At 41.8% G+C, this 23,735-nt stretch overlaps 1 protein-coding gene across 3 annotated transcripts in view; it reads left to right on the top strand.

Moving 5' to 3' along the window:
* Nucleotides 1-813: 813 nt before the first annotated feature.
* Nucleotides 814-23,735, top strand: part of RNF145 (ring finger protein 145) — a 46,711-nt gene continuing 23,789 nt past the window's right edge. The window contains exons 1-3 of one of the 3 annotated variants that reach the window (XM_083871818.1): nucleotides 814-909; nucleotides 9,992-10,205; nucleotides 18,834-18,942. In XM_083871818.1, the coding sequence (XP_083727944.1) occupies nucleotides 10,022-10,205; nucleotides 18,834-18,942 (293 nt within the window). In that variant the 5' untranslated portion in view covers nucleotides 814-909; nucleotides 9,992-10,021. Of the gene's footprint in view, nucleotides 910-1,139; nucleotides 1,215-1,567; nucleotides 1,627-9,991; nucleotides 10,206-18,833; nucleotides 18,943-23,735 lie in introns of those variants that run through there. The other 2 variants (XM_083871816.1, XM_083871817.1) reach the window with 2 other exon arrangements.

The following is a 23,735-nucleotide window of genomic DNA, read 5'->3' as shown; positions in this document are numbered from 1 at the left end:
ACAGGAGGAGTAAATAAATATTGGTGAGACTTTCCATGCAAGGTCTGTGAGCTGCAAAGTATGAAACTCTACTGGGCTGGGCTGTGAGGGAGCAGCCCCTGGATCATGTCTCCAGCTGAAAAATGACATTGCAATAATACAGAAAATCTGGTGCTTTTCTGGTTGAACTCACAACGAAGGTGACTGGAGGCTCTGCAGTACAACACTGGAAAAAAACAGAGTCACCCTTAGTATTTGAAAGTAATACAGCACTTTCTGTTCCAGAAGGCCAGTAAGGAGTATTATTAAAATAGCAGGGCTGCCTTTTAAACATCTGCTCAGACACTACCTCAAATTTTGCTGACCGACTTTTCTGAGTCATCTCCCAGACTCTCAGCTGCCCTGGCGAGTCCGCACGTCCCGAGAGGACCCAAACCCCTGGAATTTAAACCCCAACCTCTGCCTTTTCAGGGGTGTGGGCGGGTGAAGGGGTCCCGGCATTACGGACAGAAGCCGATCCCGGCGGGGAGAGCTCTGGTTAATGCGTTTAAAGAGCCAAATCGCGGCTCTTTCCCCCCAAAACGCGGCTCCGCTCCCGCCGCCCCCGCTCCAAACCTGCCCGGGGAGGGGCCGGGGCGCCGCTCCGCGGGCGGGGCTCGCGCATGCGCGGGAGGGGCCGGCGCGCGCGCGCAGGCAGCGGGGCCATGGCCGCCCGTCCGCGGGGCCGCGGGGTGTCGGCGGCGCCCTGAGGCGGCGCGGCGCGGCCATGGTGCCTCGAGGAGCCGCTCTGCCGCCGGGCACCGAACCGCCGCCGCCGCCGCTGTCGGTGTGAGAAGCGCGGAGCCACCGCCGCGCCACCGGGGGAGCGGGAACGAGAGGAGGAGGAGGAGGGAGAAGGAGGAGGCGGCGGCGGCGACCCCGCGGGTTCAGGTGATTCCCGCGCGCGCGCGCCGCCTCAGGCACGCGCCCGCGCGCGCGACCCCGCGGCGCCCCCCCCCCTCCCCGCCCGCCGCTCCCGCGCCCCTCCGCGCCCCCGCCGCTCCCGCGCGTGTCCGCGCCGCTGCCGGGGCTCCCCGGCCTTCCCTGCGCGCAGCCCCCCCCGCCCCATCCCTCCGCTCCTCCCCGCCCTCCGCCCCCCTTCCCCTCCCCGCTCCCCTCCTCCGCCGGCGCCGGGAGCCGCCGGGGTTACTGGAGTTCAGCGGGGCCGGGCAGGATGCGCGGGGCTGCCCGCGGCGGTGAGCGCGGGGAATGACTGTCCTGGCGGGGAGCGGGGTGGCGGGGGGTCGCGGTCCGCACGCCCGGCTCCTGCCCGTGCCGGCGGCGGGGATGAGTCGCGGGCTGCTGCAGCTCTGACACGGCCGCTGGCTTGGCCGGAGGGGCTGCGGTGCTGCCGGAGCTGCCCGGGTCGGGCTGTGCTATCCCTGGAGCCGGCTCTGCCCTCCGGTGCCCGCGGCCGGCTGAGCATCCCCCGGCTGAGACACGGAGCGGAGCCGGGCACCTCTCCTGGAGACGGGCCCTGGAGCATATGGTCATGCTTATGTAAGGAGCAGCCTGCCCGTGGCGTGGAGAACAGGGCTCTTTCCATCTTCCCTACTTAATGTCGTGTCAGTCGGTTTTATGAGACCTTCTGTAGCCTTTTAAAATAAGGTTTGTGATGAGAATTTTCATTTTTCTTCTTGCGCTCGGGAGTAGTTCTGCGTACCAAGTATACTTGTGACAGATGGAGCTGTTAGAGGGATTCTTACCTTCTGGTTGTGCTGCCTTTTTGGGGGTGTGTGTGTGGGACCTGGTGCATAAATAATGTAATTGGGGGAATAAAGTGAAAAAAAGTGAATTTTTTTGTGTGTGTAATGCTGCAAGTATCAGCAAACAAAGGAGAATAATAGAAGCTATGGGCAAAATACACCAAAGGAAAGTGAGATTTGTGTAATATGTTTGACTCATAAATATTAGCCATTTGTGATCTCATTCAGAATACTTTTTTTTTGAAATCTGTAGGTGTTGCGGTATTAATTTCTTATGCGGCTTTTAGTAAAAGAGTTTCTGTTAACTTCTGTTTCAGACTTGGATACTTTTACATATATTTCAGTTATGGTTTGTCTATGTTTGTAATATGTCCATAGAGAGAAAACTTGGGAGGAGAAGAAGAAAAAAATTATTAATTACTTTTTGATCATTCTTGTCGGGTTAATGAAGATAGATTTAAATATGGAAAAAAATACTTTGTTTAGGTGGGCGCTCTAAGCTACTGCACCCTGTGACTTTGGGTTATCTGTAACCTTGGCTTTTTTTGCTGGTTGTCTTAGATATGAGGGGGTCTATCCATGAAAAACTATCTTTTTTGTTTCTAGTTAGCTTTAATAACTGGTAATCACCTCTAGTTTTTCAGTAATAATATCACTAAAGGATTTAATTAATTGTTAAACTCTTTAGCGTTAGGAAATGATTGTCTTTGTGACTACCATTACATAGAAGGTTCATCAGAGATGTTACAGAACAATATAAAAGTGCTGCTTATCCAAAATAAGGATTCACTGTGTTTACAGCAGTCTTGAGGAGCGACTGATGTTAGAGCCATTTGATTCTGATGGAGAAGTGAGTCCTTGGAAGAAATACAGGGGAATTCCTCTCTTTGGGAGAGGATGGGTAGAGATCGGTATCTCAGTCCTGTTGAGCAGCTGGAGCCCGTGGTGCAGATGCGGAAAGGTGCATCATGCCAGTGAGCTTTGAACGATGGGTGTGTCCTGGAGAGCTCCGTGAGCCTGCTTGGTGTTTGGTGTTGTGCTCACACAAACCTTCTCCGAGCTGTTTGCTAAACTTGGGTCGGTTTCCTCCTCTTCAAACAGTGCAGATGGCTCCTCTTCCCCTCCTCTGGAACCCATGTGGTGATTTACTCTTTGGAATCCATTTTTAGCTCCAAATGCACCTGGCAGCGTTTGATGTGGTTAGAGTGGACAGTTCACCATCGTTTTGCTTTTTAAGTGTATATTCAAGTCCAGTCCTTCCTTCAGTGTGATTCATTCTGTTCCTGTTTCCCTGCCCTTCCAGCATCTCTCATTTCAGAGAGGCCTTGCTGCTCTGTAATTAGTCTCATACTTGGGAGGAGCACTCAGAAGTGGGTACTTCATCTTGAGGAGCTTTTCTGGAAGAATTCTTTGGTTGAATATCTTGAGTTTGAGCATGTTTTAAAGGGAACTTTTCTGGATATTTCCACCGTGCGTTTGATATTTCTGTCAGGCCAGTCTGGTGCTGCAGGAAGCTGAGCTGCCTATTTCACAGGCCTTGAAGCTTTATTTGCATGATTCAGAAAACAGATAAGGCAGCAGCAGCGATGGAAACTTTATCAGTGCTGACTTAGAGAAATCTTGAAAATCTTATTTTCTATTTTAACTTCTTACCAGTCTGGTAACTAGTTATTGTTATTGCAGGTTCTAAACATAGGCTGTGTCTGAAATGGCTAAAAACTATCTGAGCAACTGTAGAGGATGAAATATATTTCATCCTGTCCTGTGGCTTCATCCTGGTAACACATTTGAGTTTCAGGGTTTTTTTGTGAGCTTTTCCTGCGTGTCTGGTGTTCCTGGGATCCAGCTCTCTGGGGTGGGATGTCACTGCATCATCTCGGGCTCTCATTAATGCTCCGTGTGCAGCTCCTCTGGGTATTCTCTCCTCTGCAGAGGCGCTTTGGGATTGCTGCCCAGATTTTCTCAGAATGTGCTGATACAAATGTGGTTAGGCAGCCTTGTTAGGTGTGGGCTTGCAAACACGGCTCTGATGGCAAGAAAAAGTGCTGAATAACTGGTTAATAAACCAACCCTTGAACTGGCCAGAAACCGGGGAGCCAGAAAGGACCTCGGAGCAGTTCAGTTTATTGAGTCAACCTCGATTTTCTTCTGAAGATTTTAATTAAAGGTATTATTAATTACATTTTAATTTTAATGAATTAGCTTGCTGTCTTTCAGGTGCCCAGCTAAGCTGAGATCTCAGAACCAAGCAGCCTCTCTTAGTGTGACTGGGCTTGAGCTGATGGTGTGCAGGCAGAGCGCAGATCCCGTAGGAATCCACAGAGGGAAGGATTTTGCTGCATACCTGCTGGATTTATTAACCTTTGTTAACACGTGCTAGTCCCTGAGTTCACTTCCTTTGTCTTACCTGCTCATTATGAAAAATAAAAGCCACTGGATGTTTTACAGGCTGCCTATAAATAATATAATGCACTTGCTGTATAATTGAGAGCGAGCTGAAACTGTTCGTAGTGTATAAATGTACTCGAGAAATAAATCTTTAAAGAAAACTTTATCTTCATAGCTCTGTGATATGTATCTTCATTTCCTGGATTGGTTTTCTTTCCCCTCACATAAAATTTGCTAGAATTAATGGAAATGTAGATTATTTTTTTTAATTTTCTGCAATTAACCTTCTGTAGTTGCTTTTGTCCATTTTTAATATGCCTTTAATGTGAGTTCATATTCACTGAAGTTGCTGTGAACAGAGAAGAGTTTGACCTAATTTATGTTGCAGTAACATTTGCTTTTGCAAAACACGTGCTGTGTTTGGAATGGTTAACCTTAGCTGTGCCACAGTTCACAATTGAATGAGTCTGGGATGAGTAGGAATGTAGAATTACTGTGTTTTCTAGGTAGAAATACCAGTTCTTCAGGCACACCACTGCAGCAGCCGTATAGCAATCCATACTGTTAGACCAGATGGGAAAAAAGGAGGAAAAAAAACAAAAAAAAAGTTGTTTGTTCTTGTTAACTGCTTACACAGCAAGATCAAGCTGTCTGCTTCCTGACTGACTCTCTCTAAACCTTTAAATGGAAGGCTAAATACTCTCAGGTTATTATTTGAAATTTCTGAGCTACTCCAGTGATCTAGAACTGAGCAGTGACCGGGTGCCAGTGCTGGTGTCGCTCTGCACGTCTGCAGAGTTCCAGGGATTTATTCCTGCTCTTGGTATCTCAATGGATCTGCCCTTCTCAGCAGAAATCTTTGATTGCTGTCCTTGTTAGCCAATTTAAATTGCATGGGATCAAGGCAGTCTTTTCCTTTCCTTGCCACTGTCTGCAAGGGAAGGAGGCCTTTTGATGGATTGGTGACTCACGTACTTGGAGTTCTTGGTTTGTTTTTGTTTGTTTTTTTTTCTACAGCATCACATAGGGAGATTCTTTTCGAAGTTCATATTTGATAAACCTTTTTGTCTTGTTCCTTCCCTTTGCTACCCTTTGTTCTCTCCCTCCCAAACTGATGATGGAAAGATCTGAGTTTTTGAAGAATGGGATTCTTCCTGTAATTCAAATTCTTTTTGCTCCCTAGACAAGGACAGGTATAAAGAGGGGAGTGAGTGGGTACAACCCAGCTGGTGGCTCTAATTTTAGTTGTTGAGCTGTGACACTGAACTCTTCTACAGACAGGAGTTGTATATTTTGTATTTTGTTTAGGTTTATTTTTAAATTTTTTTTTTCCTCTTCAAAGTCTGTCTAGCAGAGCTTACCTCAAAGGAAAACAAAAGGTTTTCCTGGTGATATTTTTAGTTTTGGAGTCTATTACTGAAAAATAATCTTAATGTGGAAACTAAACTAAACAGACCAGAATCCGCTTGTTAACGGATGTATCCAGAGTAACTAGAATTTCATAGATGTGAGAAACAGAAGGTGAAATTCTCTCCTTTGGATTTTAGTCAATCTTGCCAAGTATTTTAGGTTGTGATACTGTAGCAGAATGAGCATCTTGTTCACAGATGTGAGGCTGAATGTTGCAGGATCAAGTCTGGTTTTGAGGTTCTGATCTTGACTGGAATTACTTTCTGTGGTGATTTTTGGTGGCAATAGTCTTGGAATAACTTATATTTGCAGATATTCCAGTTTATTTCTGTAACTATTAAGTAACTTTGTGATCAATGCTTTCCTAAATGTATAAACTTTGCTCTGCTAATGTAATTTTGTACCTGTTTGCATAAATGGAAGCAGATTTTTGCTGCCCCTTTGTGCTGCTTTACCAGGACATATTTTCTGCCTATGATGTGATGGGTTTATATTTATGTTGGTGCAGAAGCAACAATTACACTCGTTTAAGTGGCAGAATTCATAGCTTCAGCTGAAATGGAAAAATTTTATGTTGTGACAAAATTTCAGAAAGAAAACTCTGTGAAAGGGAAAATGCGTGTTATCTTTGAGAGGGGGGTACATGCCGTGTGATCACACTCAAGATGGTCTGTTCTGCTGATGGAATGGGCTGGGACAAACTTGAAGGAGTTTTTTCTTTCTAAAATTATTATTTTTATTTTTTTAAATTTTTTTTCCAACTCTTATGATTTCTTTAAGGCTAACCAGGAGTATGCTTTTGACAAAATGGGTTTGCCAGGGGAGGGAGGGGTTTTTCAAACATAATTGTTATTAAACAAAAATGACCAATCCATGCTCCATAAAGAATCAGTTTTAATGGGGATTTTTTAAAAGGTTGTTTTGGCCAAATAGCACAGCTTAAGATGTGAAATCTGAAGTTCTTGGTCTTGGCTTTTGCTGGGATTGAGTTAATTTTAGTAGCTGGTGCAGTGCTGTGTTTTGGATTTAGTACAAGAATAATGTTGATGGCACACCAATGGCTTAGTTGGCGCCAGGCAGTGCTTACTCTAAATCAAGGACTTTTCAGTTTCCTGTGCTCTGACAGTGAGCAGGTGCACAAGGAGCTGGGGGAACTGGGCAAAGGGATATTCCACACCACAGCACCCCATGCCCAGAGTAAAAACAGGGGGGAATTGGCTGGGAGACACTGATTGCTGCTCAGGGACTGGATGGGTGGTGAGCAACTGGATTGTGGCACTGGTTTCTCTTGGGTTTTTAGTCCTCTCTTTTTCTTGTTGTTCCGTGCCTCTCATCATCAGTATTTTATTTATTAAAGTGTTCTTATTTCAAGGGTTTTTTTAAAAAATCAGGTTTTACCTCAAATCCAGGGTTTTACCCTTTTTTTTTTCAGTTCTCCTCTGCATTCTTCTGGGAGGGGTGATGGTGAGCAAATGGCTTTGTGATATTTCCTCCCAGCAGGGGTTAAAGCGTGACAGTCTTCCTGAGACTATTCCCTCTCTTACTCTAATTTGGAACAGAGAGATGTTTGAAATAACAGGGAAAAAATTTTGAAACACAAAACAAGTGGCTCCCCAGTCCATGTTTTGGCTTTGTAGACAAGTGACCTATTTTTTTTCTAACGCCTGAGCATCCAGCAACTCCTGTCATCATCATTTATCTAAAGGTTTTAGAGGTTTAACGTTGTGGTTGGTTTTTTTGTTTGTTTTTACACCAATCAAAATAATGTATTGTGAGAGCTCTTTACAGTATAATGAGTTTAGGGCAATGGACTTTGCTTGCTTCTATTTCGTTCTGTTAGAACTTGGCAGCCATTACAACTGAGGCTTTATTTAACACATCCGCATTTCTAGTGGAGTTAATTTTAAAGGGTTTCTTATTAGTGTTGGGGGTTTTTGTCAGTCAGGGACAGAAGATGCTGTGGAGTTGCAGTGGCTGCTCCTCACAGCACTTCCGTTGTGACATGATATGGTTTTTAAAGTTTGTGTTCCTTTCGTTTGAGCAGCATTTGAAATTTAATTATTCTTCTAGATAATCAAAATGCTGCGTGTTTTAATTTGCTGTGTCTCAAGTATGTGTACATGAGTTTGGGAGGCAGAATTTTTCAACTTAATTTGGATGTGCTGACCCTCTAGTAAACTTTCAGTATTAAGAGAAGTTGCCCATGTAAGTATCTTTTAGGAGTAATTAAGGAAAGTGAAAGCTCAAGTGAAAGTTACCTTCCTGTCATATATGTTTGGTTGTTGTTGATGACTGAAAAAGGTTTGACAGTTTTGAGAATGTAATTTGGTATCAGGCACTTGTCACTTTATGTGGGTATTTTTATGACAGAATGAAAACCTGTCAGCCCCTGCTCATCCCTATCCCTACATCCTGATCTACTTGGAAAAGGAACCTAGTAAAAAACGAGGAAGGAGCCTAGTTTCAGAGTTTTGATTAAATTTATGAACTTCACAAACCCATAGATTTTTGAAAATTCAAGGAGCATTTAAAATATTTTGATATGAATTATTGAAGCTTGTATTTCTTGTAACTTTGCATACAATCTGTGTAACTCCCAACTTGTATTTGTACAATACCATCCCTTTAAACTCAGTCTCTTCTTCACGCAAAAAATGCTGAATGCTCTGATTCAGTAGTAGCTGCTTGGGTGGTAGTTTTGGTTGTTCACTCTAAATATTTGTGATCTTCTGGCTGACCTTTTAATTTATGTTGGGCAGCTCTTTGAAATGCTGGTGTTGTGTGGAGTGCCCGATGTGGTTGAAAGGCACTTCCTGTGTGAGAAGGATGTTCTCCCCTTGGGGTTTGTAGGGCTGGTGCAAGGGCTCTGTAAAAAGTGCCAGCATTTACATAATTTGAAAAATCAGGCTGTGGGCTAGACAATGGCAAGCAACAGCCCTGCAACCTGTGGTTTATTGAGCCACATCTCGGTTTTGATCTGTTCTGACTTCCTGAGCTGAATTAATTTTATTGTCATCATGGTCTGAGAAGTGTGAGTGAGGCTGAATGTGTGACATGAACAGTTTGCAGTGTTATCTAGGCCATGGCAACACAAAATCTCACACCAGGCTTGTGTGCAAATGAGAGGTCTTGGGTTGTTTTGGTTATTTGGGTTGGTTTTTTTTTCCTTAATGTGTATTTGCATGGTTTCACTTCATGCTGGACTTGAGGTGTACAACTTGCACAGCTGCAAAAACTTCTATAACTTACACAGGGACACTGTGAAGAAAGTCCTGTAAAACTTTACTTAAAAGCGTAGTTCAGGTGCAGGTTTTTCCATTTCTTTGCTCACGTTTCAGTTCTTTTCAATTGTCCCCTTAATAATTGGGATTGGGAGCTTTTTCTTAAGTCTGACCTCATCGGGGGGCTGATTGTGCTGCAGGTGATTTTACTTTGAGTGGCTTCTTGTGGATAAAAACTTGCTGGATCATCCCCATCTTCAAATGCACTTCTCTCATGCAGCCTGCAGTGAATCATGTTCAAGGGATGGGCAGGTGGTGAATGGTAAACCCAGCACATTTCATTTAGGAACAACTGTCAGTCTTAGCTGACAGGATTCAAACTGATCCTTTTGCTCTTTAAAATCATTCTGTTGGTTACTTTTGAGATGATGCTGTGGACCAGCTGTTTTTTTTTTTTTTTAAAGTGCACTTTATTGTTGTGCATCATCCATCTTACCTGATGGCAAATTCCAAATTTAAGTTACCTTCTAGTATTCAGGAGTGAGGATATGGTCTTTTGTTTGTATCATTCGTTGTGGTGAATTGCATAGAAATGAGTAGAATAGTTGCATTATTGGTCCAAGTCTTCAAAACACACAGCCCCCCAAATTCTATAAATAGATAAATTTGTAGAAGTCAATGGAGGCTGTAAATGTTGGGTTTTTTTTAAGCTTAGGGATCTGAAAATTATTTATTGCAATTTGCATTGAGGAAGCGAATCCAAAATATTTAAAGAACTGCCTTAATTGGTGATTATTTAATTTGGGAGACATAGAAATAGTGCTAAGCTAGGCAGATGTAGTGTCTGAATTTTGTTGGTGTTTGGTTTCTAAAGCATACAGAGTATTACATTCTAGTGCTGGTCATGTAAATGTTTATTTAGTACCTACTTCACTGGGGTCTTCCTGCTGAGATCTGGGGTGCTAAATGAGTGTAACTAAGAAACTGTGCACACCCTTGGACCATTCTCATGCCATTAACCTGCCCTCCCCCCATTTTACAGTGTCACCATGGAAAAAACTGCTAGCAAATTGACCTTTATATAGCCAAAATAGAAGCTATCCTGTCTGGATTTGAGTTTAACTCAGTTGATTCATTCAGTCGTTTGTGGCCACACAGGAAGCCCCATTCATACAATCACAAAGCTTAATGGCTGTTTGTACAGTGGGATTGATCTGATTACTCTTCTCTCTCTTGTGCTATTTACAGTCTGCTGCCAGTTCACAGAAAGGGAAGAGAATGGCTGCAAAGGAGAAGTTGGAGGCAGTATTAAACGTGGCCCTGAGGGTCCCCAGCATCATGCTGTTGGATGTCTTGTACAGATGGGATGTCAGCTCATTCTTCCAGCAGATCCAAAGAAGTAGCCTGCACAACAACCCTCTCTTCCAGTACAAGTACTTGGCCCTTAATATGCATTATGTGGGTAAGTACAGGTCTATTAAAGAGAAAATACTACCCTACTAAATACCTTTCGACTTGCTACAAGAATTTCAAGAATTTAATAATAGCATGTTAATATATTGATTACAAAGAATAACATGGCAATGCATTCATTACAGTTCTGCCTGAGGGACAGTTTATGTTAGCAGCAAAGAAATACTGCCCAGGGTTTTTACTAATTGTTGTTATTTAGCCTTTACAAGTAAACTTAGTGTTTGGAAACACAATTGATGTCCTGGAAGAAAAGCACAGTGACTTTGGCCTGTGTCTGACTGATGAGGAATCTGCTGTGAAACCTGCAGACAAGAAGTATAGAAACTTAACATTAAACAAGAGGCCAGGGAAAAGGTGATTTGGTTTGGGCTAAGCACAGCACTAGAAGTTTAGTTTTTCTCTGCTGCACAGATTTGGCTCTTCAGTTTACACCCTTATGAACCATCTCTGTGCTGTGAGTGGATTCAAGCAGGGAACCAGTTCTTGTGTTGCAGATAAATGGATAAAATTACTAACTCTGCTCAGGCAGCTGAGGTGTGAACCTTGGCCTGCAAGTCCAGCTCTGGAATGCCAGATGTCTGTTTTTAGGAGATGAAAGGACTGGTGTTCTGGGACCTGCTCTCCAGGTGAGAATGTGATTCATCTGCACATGGGGTAAATTAGGGATTGGATTCGGGCTGTTGAGGTTGATCTCTGGTGAGCATCTGCCTGAGCACTGCCTGGCTTGGAGGGCTAACATATAATTGAACCACTCTGGAGTGTTTCTTCCTTGTAGATGTTTTCGGAAGATAAAGAGGCACTGCAGTCAGCTAAAGGAAACACACTTTACTTAAGTAGTTAGAAAACTGTGGGCTTTTGAAGGAGCGTGACCTGACTTTAATCCTGACTGCACAAGTGTTGGCATGAGGCTTCCTTTTTTTTAATGTCTGTTGTCTGGAAATCATTTACTGCACTAAAAATGTGTGCAGCTTTCTTTGTTATGGCTCCACTATTCTCATGCTGGGATGACAAAGTACTTGCAGTACAAAACATTGGTGTCACAGTTCCCTTTTCCTTTGTCTGTGGGAGAGGACATGTTGGGTGGATGTGACTCAGGACCATGGTGGCCTCTACCTACAGCTGCCCTTTCTCCTGCATTTATTTGCACGGACAAAGCTTTTAGGAATTACTTTATCAGATCAGTTTCTAATGCAGAACTAACAGCTGTGCAGTAGGTTTTCAGGATGGCAGTGGGTAATTTCCAGCTGTGACAAAGCCCCTCTTAATAGGCATTTGATAATCTTGTCCTTGTTAAAGTATGTTGAGATACACCAATAAAAACACTGCAGAGGGGATGGGTATTGTTACCAAAGAATTTCCCACCTAGTGGCTATTTTGGTACTAAACCAATGGAATCTGACTGTGCTTCTTGTACAAGGGGTGCTTTTTGTGCTGGTGCACAATCATTCAGCAGTGCTTTCACTTCCTGCTTTTATGACATTGAATGTATGCACTTTTATTTCTCCAACTGGTGGTTGCTGAGCAAGAACAGCTTCTAAATTGTCAAACAAGGTGCTCATTTTAAAAGATTTTCAGACAATTTTTAGTGATAAAATTTTCTGGTACTTTTCAAATAAAGTTGCTGTGTTTCATTTCCTTGGTTGTTGGGGTTTTTTAAAGTTGTGTCAGGGTGAAGCTAGGCTAAATCAATTTACATGCCTCCATGACATTTTATATGGATTTAGTTGCATCACTTTGGAGTATAACATTAATTAAGATGGTGTATCAAAATATATAAATTGGATTTGTAGGGTAAACAAAGTACTTTTCCACCAGTTTGGAGAATTAAGCTTCTTTGAAGATACATTGGGGGAAATTAACTGCCAGCATATAATTTAAACAACAATTCACCGTGGATGTGTTTCAACATGCTAATCTGCTTTATTTAGGAAAAAAAAATGCTCTATTCATATTTGCAGTTAGGAAACATTATCAGCAAATGCATGGCAGCTTTGCAATATCAAACAATCACTGAATTTCTTCTACAAGCCAGTATCTTGTAGTACTATATATAGTGCTATATAAGTACTTCCAGCAGCTGAGGAAATTGGGTGCATCTATCTCGGGCAGATGCTCAAGGAACAATTTGATTAGAGAGCCCTAAAAATTAATAAACTCTACCAATCTTTATAGAGTGAACCCTTTTCCTGGAACTAAAGAGGCAGAATTGGAAATTTGCTCAGAACTGGGGGTTACCAGGAGTGTCTTTTCTGTTTAAATTTAACAATTGAAATGGCGTGTGTTCCAGTGTGATTCCAGTTAGCAGTACTGGGAGTATAATAAAAGCTTCTAAAATGCACTTTGTTCTTTGAAACAACTCTTCATATCTTTCCATGAAAACAGCCCTTATCTGCTTGAGCAAAGGAAAATACCCAGTCCTGATAACCACTCAACCACAAGTTCACCTGCATGCAATTTAACTAAACACTCACAGAGCAGTGCAAACAGAAGAGATAAATTTCTGGTTGGAATTGGTGAAACCTCTGTGTAGGGTAGATTAGCATTTACTGCCAGGCTTCTCCATTTTCTTCTGCACTGTAGAGTAGCTGTGAGAAAACAGACACTTCTTTTTGTGTTCTTTTGGTGGAGAAGGTGGAAAACAGTTGAAACCACGTAATTTCCTCCTGTGAAGAAGAGCAAAGCAATGCTCTTTGTACCAGCTGGTAAATACTCTGAGCTAGATGGAAAGAGTCATGATCTTAACCTATAATCAGAGTCAGGCTTGGAATTTAAGTCACTGTCATGAGAGAGGCACAGAATTGCACTAAATACAGGGTTTTCTTACTCAAGAGTAAAAATAGAGCAGTTTTCTATCTTAAACTGTATTCTTTGTCATTACAAAAAATAAATTCTCAGGGAAAAAAAATAAAGAAAAATATTTAAATATTTGGAATAGGTAGAAGGTGTGTCATCTTCCACAACCATGTTTGTAATGACAGTTTCTTGAGCTGTGTGGCTAATACTTTAATCTCTTGGTCACATCATTTGCTAGGTGTGAGCTGCTTGTTCTGAATGCTGCTTTTATGAGAGGGATTTGAGAGAGGAGAAGCCTGCTGGACTTCCTGCCCTCGTGTGCTGATTGCACCCTTTGGTCTGCCCACTCTTCTTTAAGCTCTTGTGCTTTACGTAGAAGATCTTTTATTTAGATTTCTTTTTTTGTGTTGCCTTTTAAGGGGAAAGATACTCTACTCTGGTACAAACACTGCAAGAAGTGCCAAGTGAAGCTTTAATGTGAGAAGAAGTGAGTTGGTTCATTACAGAAACAAAATTCCTAAAATTGCAAGAACAGGATCCATGACTTAAATGTGTAAATGCAGTTAAAGGTGAGGTCCTGCTTAGAATCAGCATCTCTGGCTTTGCTGCCACATGTCTTCTGTGTCTCTCCTGACAGCAGCACTTAGATAAATGGGTAATAGAACTATTTTCTGAGTGTTACTATTTAATTTTAAACTGTAGCTATTTTTAATCAAGTGCAATTTGATGACATGGACTTGGTCTTTATTTCTTAAAATACTTACGTGTTACGTCTTCTCATTTTCTTTTTGGATAAAATGCAGTGTATGCTGCAGTTAGTAGGACACAGGAGGAGGTAGAGAGTGTGCCATGCTCAAAATCCAGCACACCTTTTTTATTTTCTGATTCAAGACTGGAGATTCCTCTACTGCTCCCTAAGTGTTGTAGGCTTTTCCTAAGCAGCTTTCTCAGCATATGGATACTTTCAGGTAGCTTTTCTGTATAGAGCTGATACCTCCTTTTTGGCAAGTCACATCACTGCTCTTTTTCTTTGTAAAAAAGGAGCTACTAGCAGCCTTTTTGAAAGGAGGTGCTTAAAATTTTTGATTCTGGGTCCCAGTCTCATGACAGCATTGCAGCTTGTCTTAGTGATTTATAAAGAGCCTCTGAATCTTATGGCAGAACCAGAATCAAAAGTCCATTTTATTTGTTCAGACAATACTGCAAATCTCTGTAAAGGAGTCAGCTTCTTGGATTATTTATACTTACAGTACCCAAGCTGTTATGCATTTAAAAATTGAAGAAACAGCTGTTGATGGCAGTACCCCAGTAATGAATAAATTGTTTTGTTGGCGTTATTTTCACCGAGATGTGCAGATGTTGATAACAGGATTTCTGATCTCTGTTTACAGTTGTACTGTGCCATGACTGAATAAATACCAATTTCCTTGTGTGCAAGTTTGTTTAGATGTGTGCTTTCTCAGTTTTGAACTAATTTCCAACATTTTTTGAAAGACAGGGTATGTAAAAGTATATCTTTTAAAAACCATCCACTCAAGATAGATGATTTAGACATTGACAGTTGATTAAATCTGTTTAAATTGCAGTGTAACCGGTCTGGCGATTGGTTGTCCTGAGAATTAGACACACTGAAAATAAAGGTGCCAGTTGTTTCTGTAGTACTTCTGCCATCTCAAATGCAGGCTTTCAGGAGTATGTCCTGTTCTATCGGCACTTGCATGTTGTGGCTAGATATTTGTCTGCATAAACTGAAATGAGGACAGTCAGGGATTTCTGATCCCTCTTTTAGGCAGGAGAGCTGGGTTTGGGATGGAGTCTCTGCTCATGACTTGCTGCTTCCCAGCAAGTTGCAAATCGTGGACCTTTTACCCTCACAGGATATGGGAAAATGGAAAAGTAGGGCTCCCTAAATTAATTTCTTGGTAGAATCCAAGCAATTGTGCTCCTGCTTTCTGGCTCTCCAAGAGTTGGTATGGCCTTATTAAGAAATGTTATGAACTCTTTGATGTGCAAAGTTCTCATTTTTAGACTAAATGTGCAGGGAACTGTGAGTGATAATCTGAAATGGACACAAGGGATCTGTAATCATGCAAATGAGCACTAAAGTGCTCCATAAAGAGGATGAGTTGCGACTTTGATCGTGTTCCAGAAGCCTCCATTGTGTGCAGTCAATAAACCTCAGACACCTGAGTCTGCAAAGAGGTAATTCTGGTGAGGGAAGCTGGAAACACCTTGGTGGTGCATAAATGGAGAGAGAATGCTGAAAGGCAGTCTGTGAGCTGCTGCTCACTGAACAATGAGCATTGCACAGCTAGAGGTTTCCATCGAGCTGAATCAACAGGTTGTGAATGAGGTCATGAACTGGTTAATACTTGTGTTCTTGTCCAGCAGTGTTTAACTGCACTTCTCTGCTTAGAATCTTTTTCACAGTTTATTTTCTCCAGTGGAGCCTCAATCTGTACCAATTTGCATGAGAGGCAGTTGAAGTTCTCTGCTTCCTTGTACCCCTGAAAAGGAGCTGAGTGGGGGTTTGTGAATTTTTAAGGTTGGCAGAATGTGTCTTCTGTAATTCTGGAAGCATAAAGGTGCAAGTCTCTTTCTTGGTGTTGTAGCACTAGGGCACTCTGCCTGTATTCAGGGAAGATTATTCTGTCTTTTCTTTATCTTTTTTGTTTGTTTATTGTTTTTGGTGTGTGTGAGAACCATTCTTTTACTGAGGCAGAAATTGGGCTTCCCTGAGCCTGCTGCTTGCTTTGTACAGAAATGTACGTGGTGAGTCAAAAGGGACAATGCACCAAGTCCCAAGAGCAAAAATAGCACAGCCTAAATCAAGGGAGGGGAGTGCTCACTGCTGACACAGAGCTCAAAAAGTCCCTTTGGATGGAAATGAGTGTTAGTTATAGTTAACCCCTAGTCAAAGGTTACCCAGTAAGATGACTATTACTCAAACTGTAAGTCCTTGTGTGTGGGGACTCTCTCCAAAGGGATATATTTTCTCAGCATCGTGTTTTCTTCTGGCAGAGGAGGTGCAAATGAAAACAGAATGTAGTGATTTAGATGAGGAAGCTACAGTGAGAAATTTTATTTCCTGGTCCTTTTTTTTTTTTTTTTTAAGTGGAATCTTCTTTACTCCATACACTAATTACTTAATTTGTCTGCATGAGAACAAAGGGAATAGAATATTATTGCAAGTATGTCTGAATTTGAGTTCATCTTCCTTTTCTTCTGCAATCAGATGGGTTGGTAAAGAATTATTTGGCCTTTTTTTTCCCTTTTTGGCAGAAGCTTTGTTGATAAAAATGAGGTTGGTACCACTTTGGGAGTAGGACCTCTGCAGCAAAAATGCAAATATTGCAGTATAAAGTGTGCTGAAATCTCACTCTTACCAAGTCACAAGAGGAAATTGCAAATAAGATTGAAAGGGAACTACTTTAAATATCTGTTGTTCTCCCCCTTTTCAAAGTCTAACAATTAAACCAAATGGCTGCTTCAAAGTGAACATTAACATTCCAGCCCAAACTCCTGAGCAGTGGAGTTCATTGCTGAAGCTTCTGCAGTAACCTTGGCTGTCTTGTGCTGCTTCCCTGCACAGATCTGAGCATCTGTGCAGAGTGGAAGCCTGCTGGTTAGAAGGCACTGTGACAGTACTTTCTTCATCTTTTAATTTAGCCTTTTATGGTTTTTTCCACTTCTTCATTGGTATCCTGAAAGATCTTAAGTATTTTGATGAAAGTTGTGATCACGTGGAGAAAAATGAACTTAAGTGATACCTAAAATCCTTCCATGTATCATGTGTTTATTACTGCCCTCTAAAACTTTACTTTTACAGAAATGTTACTTTTAGAGAAATAATCCTACCGTTGCTCAGGTACATCATCACATGGCCAAAGAGCAGACTTTTCTTGTGCTAGAACAAGGTAAAGATGACAGAGCTTAAATACAGATACAGTAAACAGGTATTCTATAACTATTTATAGAGTAATAGAGGAATAAAAGACTGCATAATAAACTCAATTTAGTTCTCCACCTGAAGGTGAGTCACAGGCTACAGTGAGAAGGAAAGGTTTAGGGAGCTTTGACTCACGTGCTGGAATGATAGATGGTTGTGGGTTGTTCCTCAGGGAGAATTGTCCCTCACAAGGGAATCCAGGGAAAGAGGTGAATGCAGCAGAGATGAGGTGCAGGAATGTCTGCAGATGGTTTGGGAGACCTGGAGCTGGCTCATGGGGCTGTGGTGTGGTGCAAGGTAGTTAAATGTCTTCATGGAGACTGCTGAGGAGTTCCTGCTCTTGTCGTTTGTGTGTTTGGTAGAAGGAAGGTGGTGAACAGAGAACAGGAATTCCAGAAAATGCAGGTATTTGTGAAGAAAACTGATGGTGTGGAACGTCTGATGTGCTGAAAGTAGAAGCAAGTTATTCTGTATAAAACAGTTGCTAGAAGGAAACTGATGGAGGCCTGTGTTTCAGACCCCTTTAAAAAAAGCTCAAAATAAAGATTACTCTGTTCTCCAGGCTCAACAGCCCCAGCTCCCCCAGCCTGTCCTCACAGGAGAGATGCTCCAGCCCTTTGGTCAAAATGATACTGTACAGAATTAGTGCCTTGATTTTAATAAAAGAAACTATCAATTACTTCAGCTTTTTAAAAGCACATCTGAGACAAATGTGCAACTTGTCACATCCACTTCATGAAGATGATTGAGAAATTGTCTTTAATGTTAACTACATAAATGATATACTGGTATTTTAAAAATGTAAGTAAATAGTCTTTGTCTGTCTATCACTGATCCTATCATCTGTCTTATCCAAATTGATCTCTATCTGCTTGGCATCCTGTGGCTCTGTTGCCTTTTCTAGGAGCACCTTGCAAGATGCCTTTTTGAAGACAAAACTGTTGGTAGAATTTTACAGAAGTGGCTTATTGAACGTGGCAGACACTTAGCAGCCTTGAAATACTTCTCCATAAATACTGACTCTGAAATAGTATCTTTTTCAAATATTGGAACATGCTGTGTTCCCCAGCTGTTTTATAGTACCTGGTTGTGCCACTGCTTATGAGTGCTTAATCTAGAGCTGCATTATTAAATATATTTTAAAAGCTCAAAATATAAATTAGCTAAAAAGACTGTGCCGGATGTTGCTGAATAAATATATGAAACTTTAAATGTGATGTGGCTGGTGTAGCTGTGAGGGTCAGGATGTGTTCTTCTCTAGCATTTTGTTCTTAGCTTCAGGGGAGTTGTTGGCTGTTTCTGGGTTGTTTTCCTAAATGGATTTCAGTGCCAGGCACTTGAGCTGACCTTCAGAAAGAGCAGAAGTGCACTGCAGTGATGGAGACAGAGCTTGGAAATAAATATTCTTAAGGGCACCATGGGCTGGGTTTTTGACCCACAGCCTGTCTGGAAAGAAGAAGTGTGGACATGCACCACCCAGTTATGGAGTGGACTTTAAAGTATTGCTTTATTTGAGTCTCTGAGAGAAATCCTTAGGAAAATAAGGATCAGGGTTCTGCTTGTTGGAGGGGCTGCTGAGCCGCCAGGCTGTGGTCTTAAAGAGTAAAGCTGGATCTGCATTGGGTCATTTTCAACAGCCTCACTAAATGCTAATGAGAAGTGCGGGAATTGCTGGGATAAAAAGCTACAAATCCTTGGCTGTGTCAGGTCTTGTCCTTGATTTATGCAACCCTGATAGCTGGAGTGGGTTTTCATATGACTAATAGGGAGTAAAGCCTGTGTGTCCCCATCCTAAATTGTGAACATGCTAAGTGTTATTTTAATTTGGTGTTATTTAGTATTTTTTAAAATATCAGCTTCTGCTTTTTGTTACAGGTTACATCTTAAGTGTTGTGCTCCTGACTTTACCAAGGCAACACCTGGTTCAGCTTTACCTGTACTTTTTGACTGCACTGCTGCTTTATGCTGGGCACCAAATTTCCAGGTAAGAATAAATGGATAAATTCTTTTAGCTTGGTTTGGGAATTAGAAAAATAAAAGTAATTTTCTTAATATTTTCTATAAATGGTTTTGTGGGGGGCTTTTTTTTTTTTTGTCAGACACCTAAATATATCTTGCTGTTCTTTGTCTTTGGAAAAGTTTACAGAATTAAATGTGCAGTCAAGTAGTTCTTTGAAGTCATACACCAGGAATTTTGAGCTACTTGTCTGGAGAGTGTAATGCCCACCAATCTTAAGGAGAGAAAGCACTTACCACAAGACTAAATGTGGCCTCTGATGGAGTAATCTCAGTTACTCAGTGGCTCAGCTAAAATGCTTTCAGCACTGGGGTGTTTTACACAGCAGACAGGATGTTACTTTTAGTTTCCTGGCACGTCGGGAGAGAGAGCAAATAGAGATCTGGAATCCAGTGAAAGCAAAGCAGTAGTGGAATTTCTCCTTAAAATGTATTACACAAATTTGAATTAACAACGGAATTTACAGCAGGTGTTTTGGATCTAAAAGGCAGAGCAGGAGGCTGGAGAGCTCTGAGACAAACAAGACAAAATGAACCATCTTTGTTTGGCCCCAGCTAAATCTGTTGAAAGCCAGTGTAAACTTTCATACTGACATGATGTTTAATTGGAACCAAAGTCATTGCCATCACATTAGAGGCTTTGCATGGGAAGTTTTGAAAATATGGATTTGAGCCTGACTTATTTTGGTGCCTGCTGATGGGAAACATTTAAAAATGTGCTTTCAATTGATTTAATGGAAGTGAGAGTTTTGTTATTTCCGCATCAGAATTGTTATTCCAGAGCATTTGCTGGAATGTCTTTCTTGATATGTTGCAGTTCAGGGGAATGTTAATGAAGGTTTTGTGATGATTTGACATGTCGCTGTTGTGGCTGTCAGAGTTGCAGTTAGTGATTTCCTGAAAAGGATGAGTGTACAAGAGAGGAGTTATAGCCTCCTGTTGCCTTGGTAGGAAGGAAAAAAGGGTTTATTTATCATCCTCAGGGGAGTCCTGAGTTGTTATAGATGGAGTTTGTGGGTGCTTCTTGAAGGGTTAAAGTCTTATTTATTAGAAACAGTAACCTAAACATTATTTAAGTGTTGAAATGATAAATATAGTAACAAATTCCCATCAGACACTTTGCCCTATCAGGCTCATTGGTCCAGAACATTTACAGCTGGAGGTGTTTATGCCATTCCAAGTCTTTACATTTTTTAGAAGAAAGGGAGATGTTATGTATTTGGTTGATACATTAAGGGATAGCACTGTGTTTGCTATTAATACCTTGTTTGTATTTCTGTGTAGTAGGAATTCTGACCTCTATTGCTTTGTGAGGTTTGAGACTTAACAGACTTTATCGTAACATGTTTAGTAACTATTGCTTGGACTGTTCTGTGTGTTCCTACTCAGCTTTCTCTATTTGGTGCTCCTGGAGCGAGTTAATAAAGACTTTAATTAAATCTTGCATCAACTAGCACAAAAAATATTTTTAATTAAAAGATGTCATGGATTCAAATAGTCCAGCAGTATTCCCAAGGTATTTTGCAAGGCAAATGTAGCTGCTGACAATTCTGAGTGAGCTTCCCCATTCCTCAGGCATGAGGCTGATCTGGTTTGGGAGGAAGCAGAGTCCAAGGGGCCCTCAGCTGAAGCTCTTGTACAATCAGAGAATCCTGTGTGGGGAGTGACACTTGAATTAGCCTCACAAAAGAATTTTTGCATCCCATTAGTTTTCATTTTGAAAACAGTGAAACGTGACAGACATATCTGTTGGCAGAGCCATTCCTCTTATTGCCAAAGCTATCCAGTTCCAACTTATGTTTCTGTTTAGCAGCCTGATCATAACAAGACATACAGTAGTCACATGTGCAAACTGTTTTTCAGTGTTTTTTGTTAGTAATCCTGCTCAGAGCTGAAAACTTCCAGGGACTTGCCTGCATGCACTACCAGTTGGGATGCTATTTAAGACCGATGAAGAGGTCTTATATTGAGGCCAGTTTGGTTAGTGCAAATTATAGAACAAGACCAGAATCATCTGGCACTTGTGACTCTGCAGTGTCCTGGAAATTCTGAGCTGTTGAAAGACTTCAGCTTTCAGTGCTTTTTTTCCACCCCAGAAATAGCTTACAGTTCATCTGCAAGTCTGGGAATAAGATCATCTGAATTTTATAGTTAAGCTCTGACTTCAGACTTCCAGGTTTATGTGACCTTGACGAGTCACTTAATTTTTTTAATGTTTTGTTTCCTTGCCTGCTGAGCTGAGAATTACCTTAACGTGTAAAGATGGTTTAGGTAATATTTGTGAATACTTGGAGCATCCCAGAAGATGCTACATTTGTATGTACCATGCTAACCTGGCAATTTGGGTGGAAATAACATACCATCTGTTTATGGAAAAAAGAGAAGTCAGCTTTAAAAACCCAAAATCCAATTTAAGGAAATCTCTTTGCCTTAGGTTTCCTGCAGCAGTCTCCAATTTCAGGAAGAAATAGTTTAATAAGTGAGTGGCACAGCAATAGGAACAGCTTGAGCTGGGTGCCTGCAGCCAGGGACCCAGAGCACACAAATCTCTGGGTCTTTGTACCCTTCCAGTCAATGCTCCCATCTTTCATCCACTCTCCAGCTGCTTTGCACACACCCCTTGGCCCAGTGGTGGGTTTTGGTCTGGGATCTTCTTGTCCCCTGTCGGATTCTTTCTCCGTCTCCAAGTGGGTGTTGGCTGCTTTTATCTGACTGGGTTGCAGCTTCTGCTGAGTTGTGGCCTCTTTATCTTCTAGTTCACAGTGGTCTCGGGGCCCCCTTCATGTAACTGAGCAGAATTTCAAGATAAATTTGGCTTTCCTAGGTGGAAGCTTGGAGCTGGTGAGAGTTTGGAGCCTGTGGCCTAAAACTCCAGCAGCCTTAGCTACTTTTGCTAAGCAAAGCCACTCAGACAAAAGAAGACAGTTAAGAGAACACAGCTAACTAAACTTGATTTACAACAGTCCTGCTTTTTTTAATTAAACATTCCTGCTCACGTGTCAGAAGGAGCTCAGGAAGGCTTTAAGTACAGCCCTTACTCTCTCTTATTGGTGACCACCCAAAGAGAGTTTTCCACCATCACTGTTGTGCCTCTTTCTTCACTCTTTCCATGACATGATGCATCTCTTCTGCACTAAATGGTGACTGGAATTTTTTGTCCATTGTTCTGGACACGTTCCAGCAGTTGATACAGGTCATCAGGTTTTAGTTGCTTCCTCACCAGTGCAGGATTCAGATGGAGATAGGTAGTAAATTTTAGTTTAAGTATAATTGGACTGTAACCATTGACTGGACATAATAGGAGCTGAATAATGAAAATTGCATCCCACAGTGTTTCTGCAGTTAGAAGTAATTGAGTGATTATTTATCCCTACAGTGATGTTATTTACAAACATAAGATTAGGAAGAGTTCTTACACAAACATATCCTCTTCCAACATAGGCAAGTACAGTTTCAGGGCTTTCTTTGGAATGTATTTCAAGTGACAGATGTTTTGTTCAGTGTCAAAACAAATGTCTTGAGCTTTGATGGTTTTACTTTCACAAATAAATCCCTGTTGTTCTCCAACAACACACACATCGGCATTGACACTCTGCAATTTGATACTGTTTTGTGGGGCCCATACTCAGCTCTAGTGGGCAGAGAGCAGTTCCATCATGATTCAATCCTAACACAGGGATTGGGTCTGTGGTGTATTCCGATGTGGTGCATGTTGTTGAGACAAAAGTTGTGCCATTATTGCTCTGGGGCTATATGGGAAATTGGCTTGATACCTCCACAGTTGGAATTCTCTCTCAAAATCAGTTGCATTTTCTCTTTTTTTTTTTTAATTCCAATTTGTAAGATACACCTTTCCCCTTCTCTTATGGTTGTAGCCACCATAGATTGTCTACAGTTGTGCTTGGATGCAGCTAAAAGCCAGTGCTGATTTCAGAAATTTGTGGGATCAACTCCTCCCTTACCTGTGAAGGCCTGGTGGCTGAGCTCACTGTGCTGGGTGAGCAGTGAGGCACTGGTTGGTATTAACTTTTTTCACAGGTTGTATTAACAGATATTTTGTTTATTTGAAGTCCAGTATCCAACCACACATAGCAGCTGGAATTGAATATTAAACAACAGTAGCACTGGGCCAGTCAACTTTGGTCTTGATGGTTCTCTCTATTAAAGTTGGATCATGAGCTGTATTAGATTCACAACAAAAAATGAGAGCTGCTTCTTTGGGTTTTACAGAGCTTTGGTCACCCAGCCCCTAACAATCTATGTGAATTAGCTCCTCTTTACTCCTGTTAACTTTATACCACACTGAATTGTGCATTGATTTTGTACTTAGCCATGCAGCTGTGATCATCTGGGTTAACAGCACCAAGAGTGGTGAGTGAGCTGTCCCACTTCATCTCTTCAGAGGATCAGTTCATCATAGTGCCATCATTCATTAGCTGGCTGGTTACTCACCCCTCGTTTGACATGAGACTGGTGTATCCAATTTTCTTTTCCTAAAACAGTAATGCATTTGTCCAGGGCTTTTATCCTCTAAGCGGAGTCGTAAATAAGTGAGTCTTAATTGATTGAAAGTTCCATGTAGAGGCCAAATTTCCTGGGGCCCCCACCAGCTGTCCTGGTAATATATGGCCATTCCTCCTGGCACAAGGCCACTGTGTGCTCTTTAGATAATTGAGCTGTACCATAAATCTTTTCCCAATTTTGCAATACCTTGGCCAAGGGCATCCCCTTCTCTATGCTGAGTTTGTTCCATGTTACCAG

The sequence above is a fragment of the Zosterops lateralis genome (assembly GCF_965231275.1).
Source record: "Zosterops lateralis genome assembly, chromosome: 14".
Taxonomy (NCBI): Eukaryota; Metazoa; Chordata; class Aves; order Passeriformes; family Zosteropidae; genus Zosterops; species Zosterops lateralis.
Note: the sequence above shows the minus strand (reverse complement) of the source record. Positions and strands in the feature narration are given on the sequence as shown.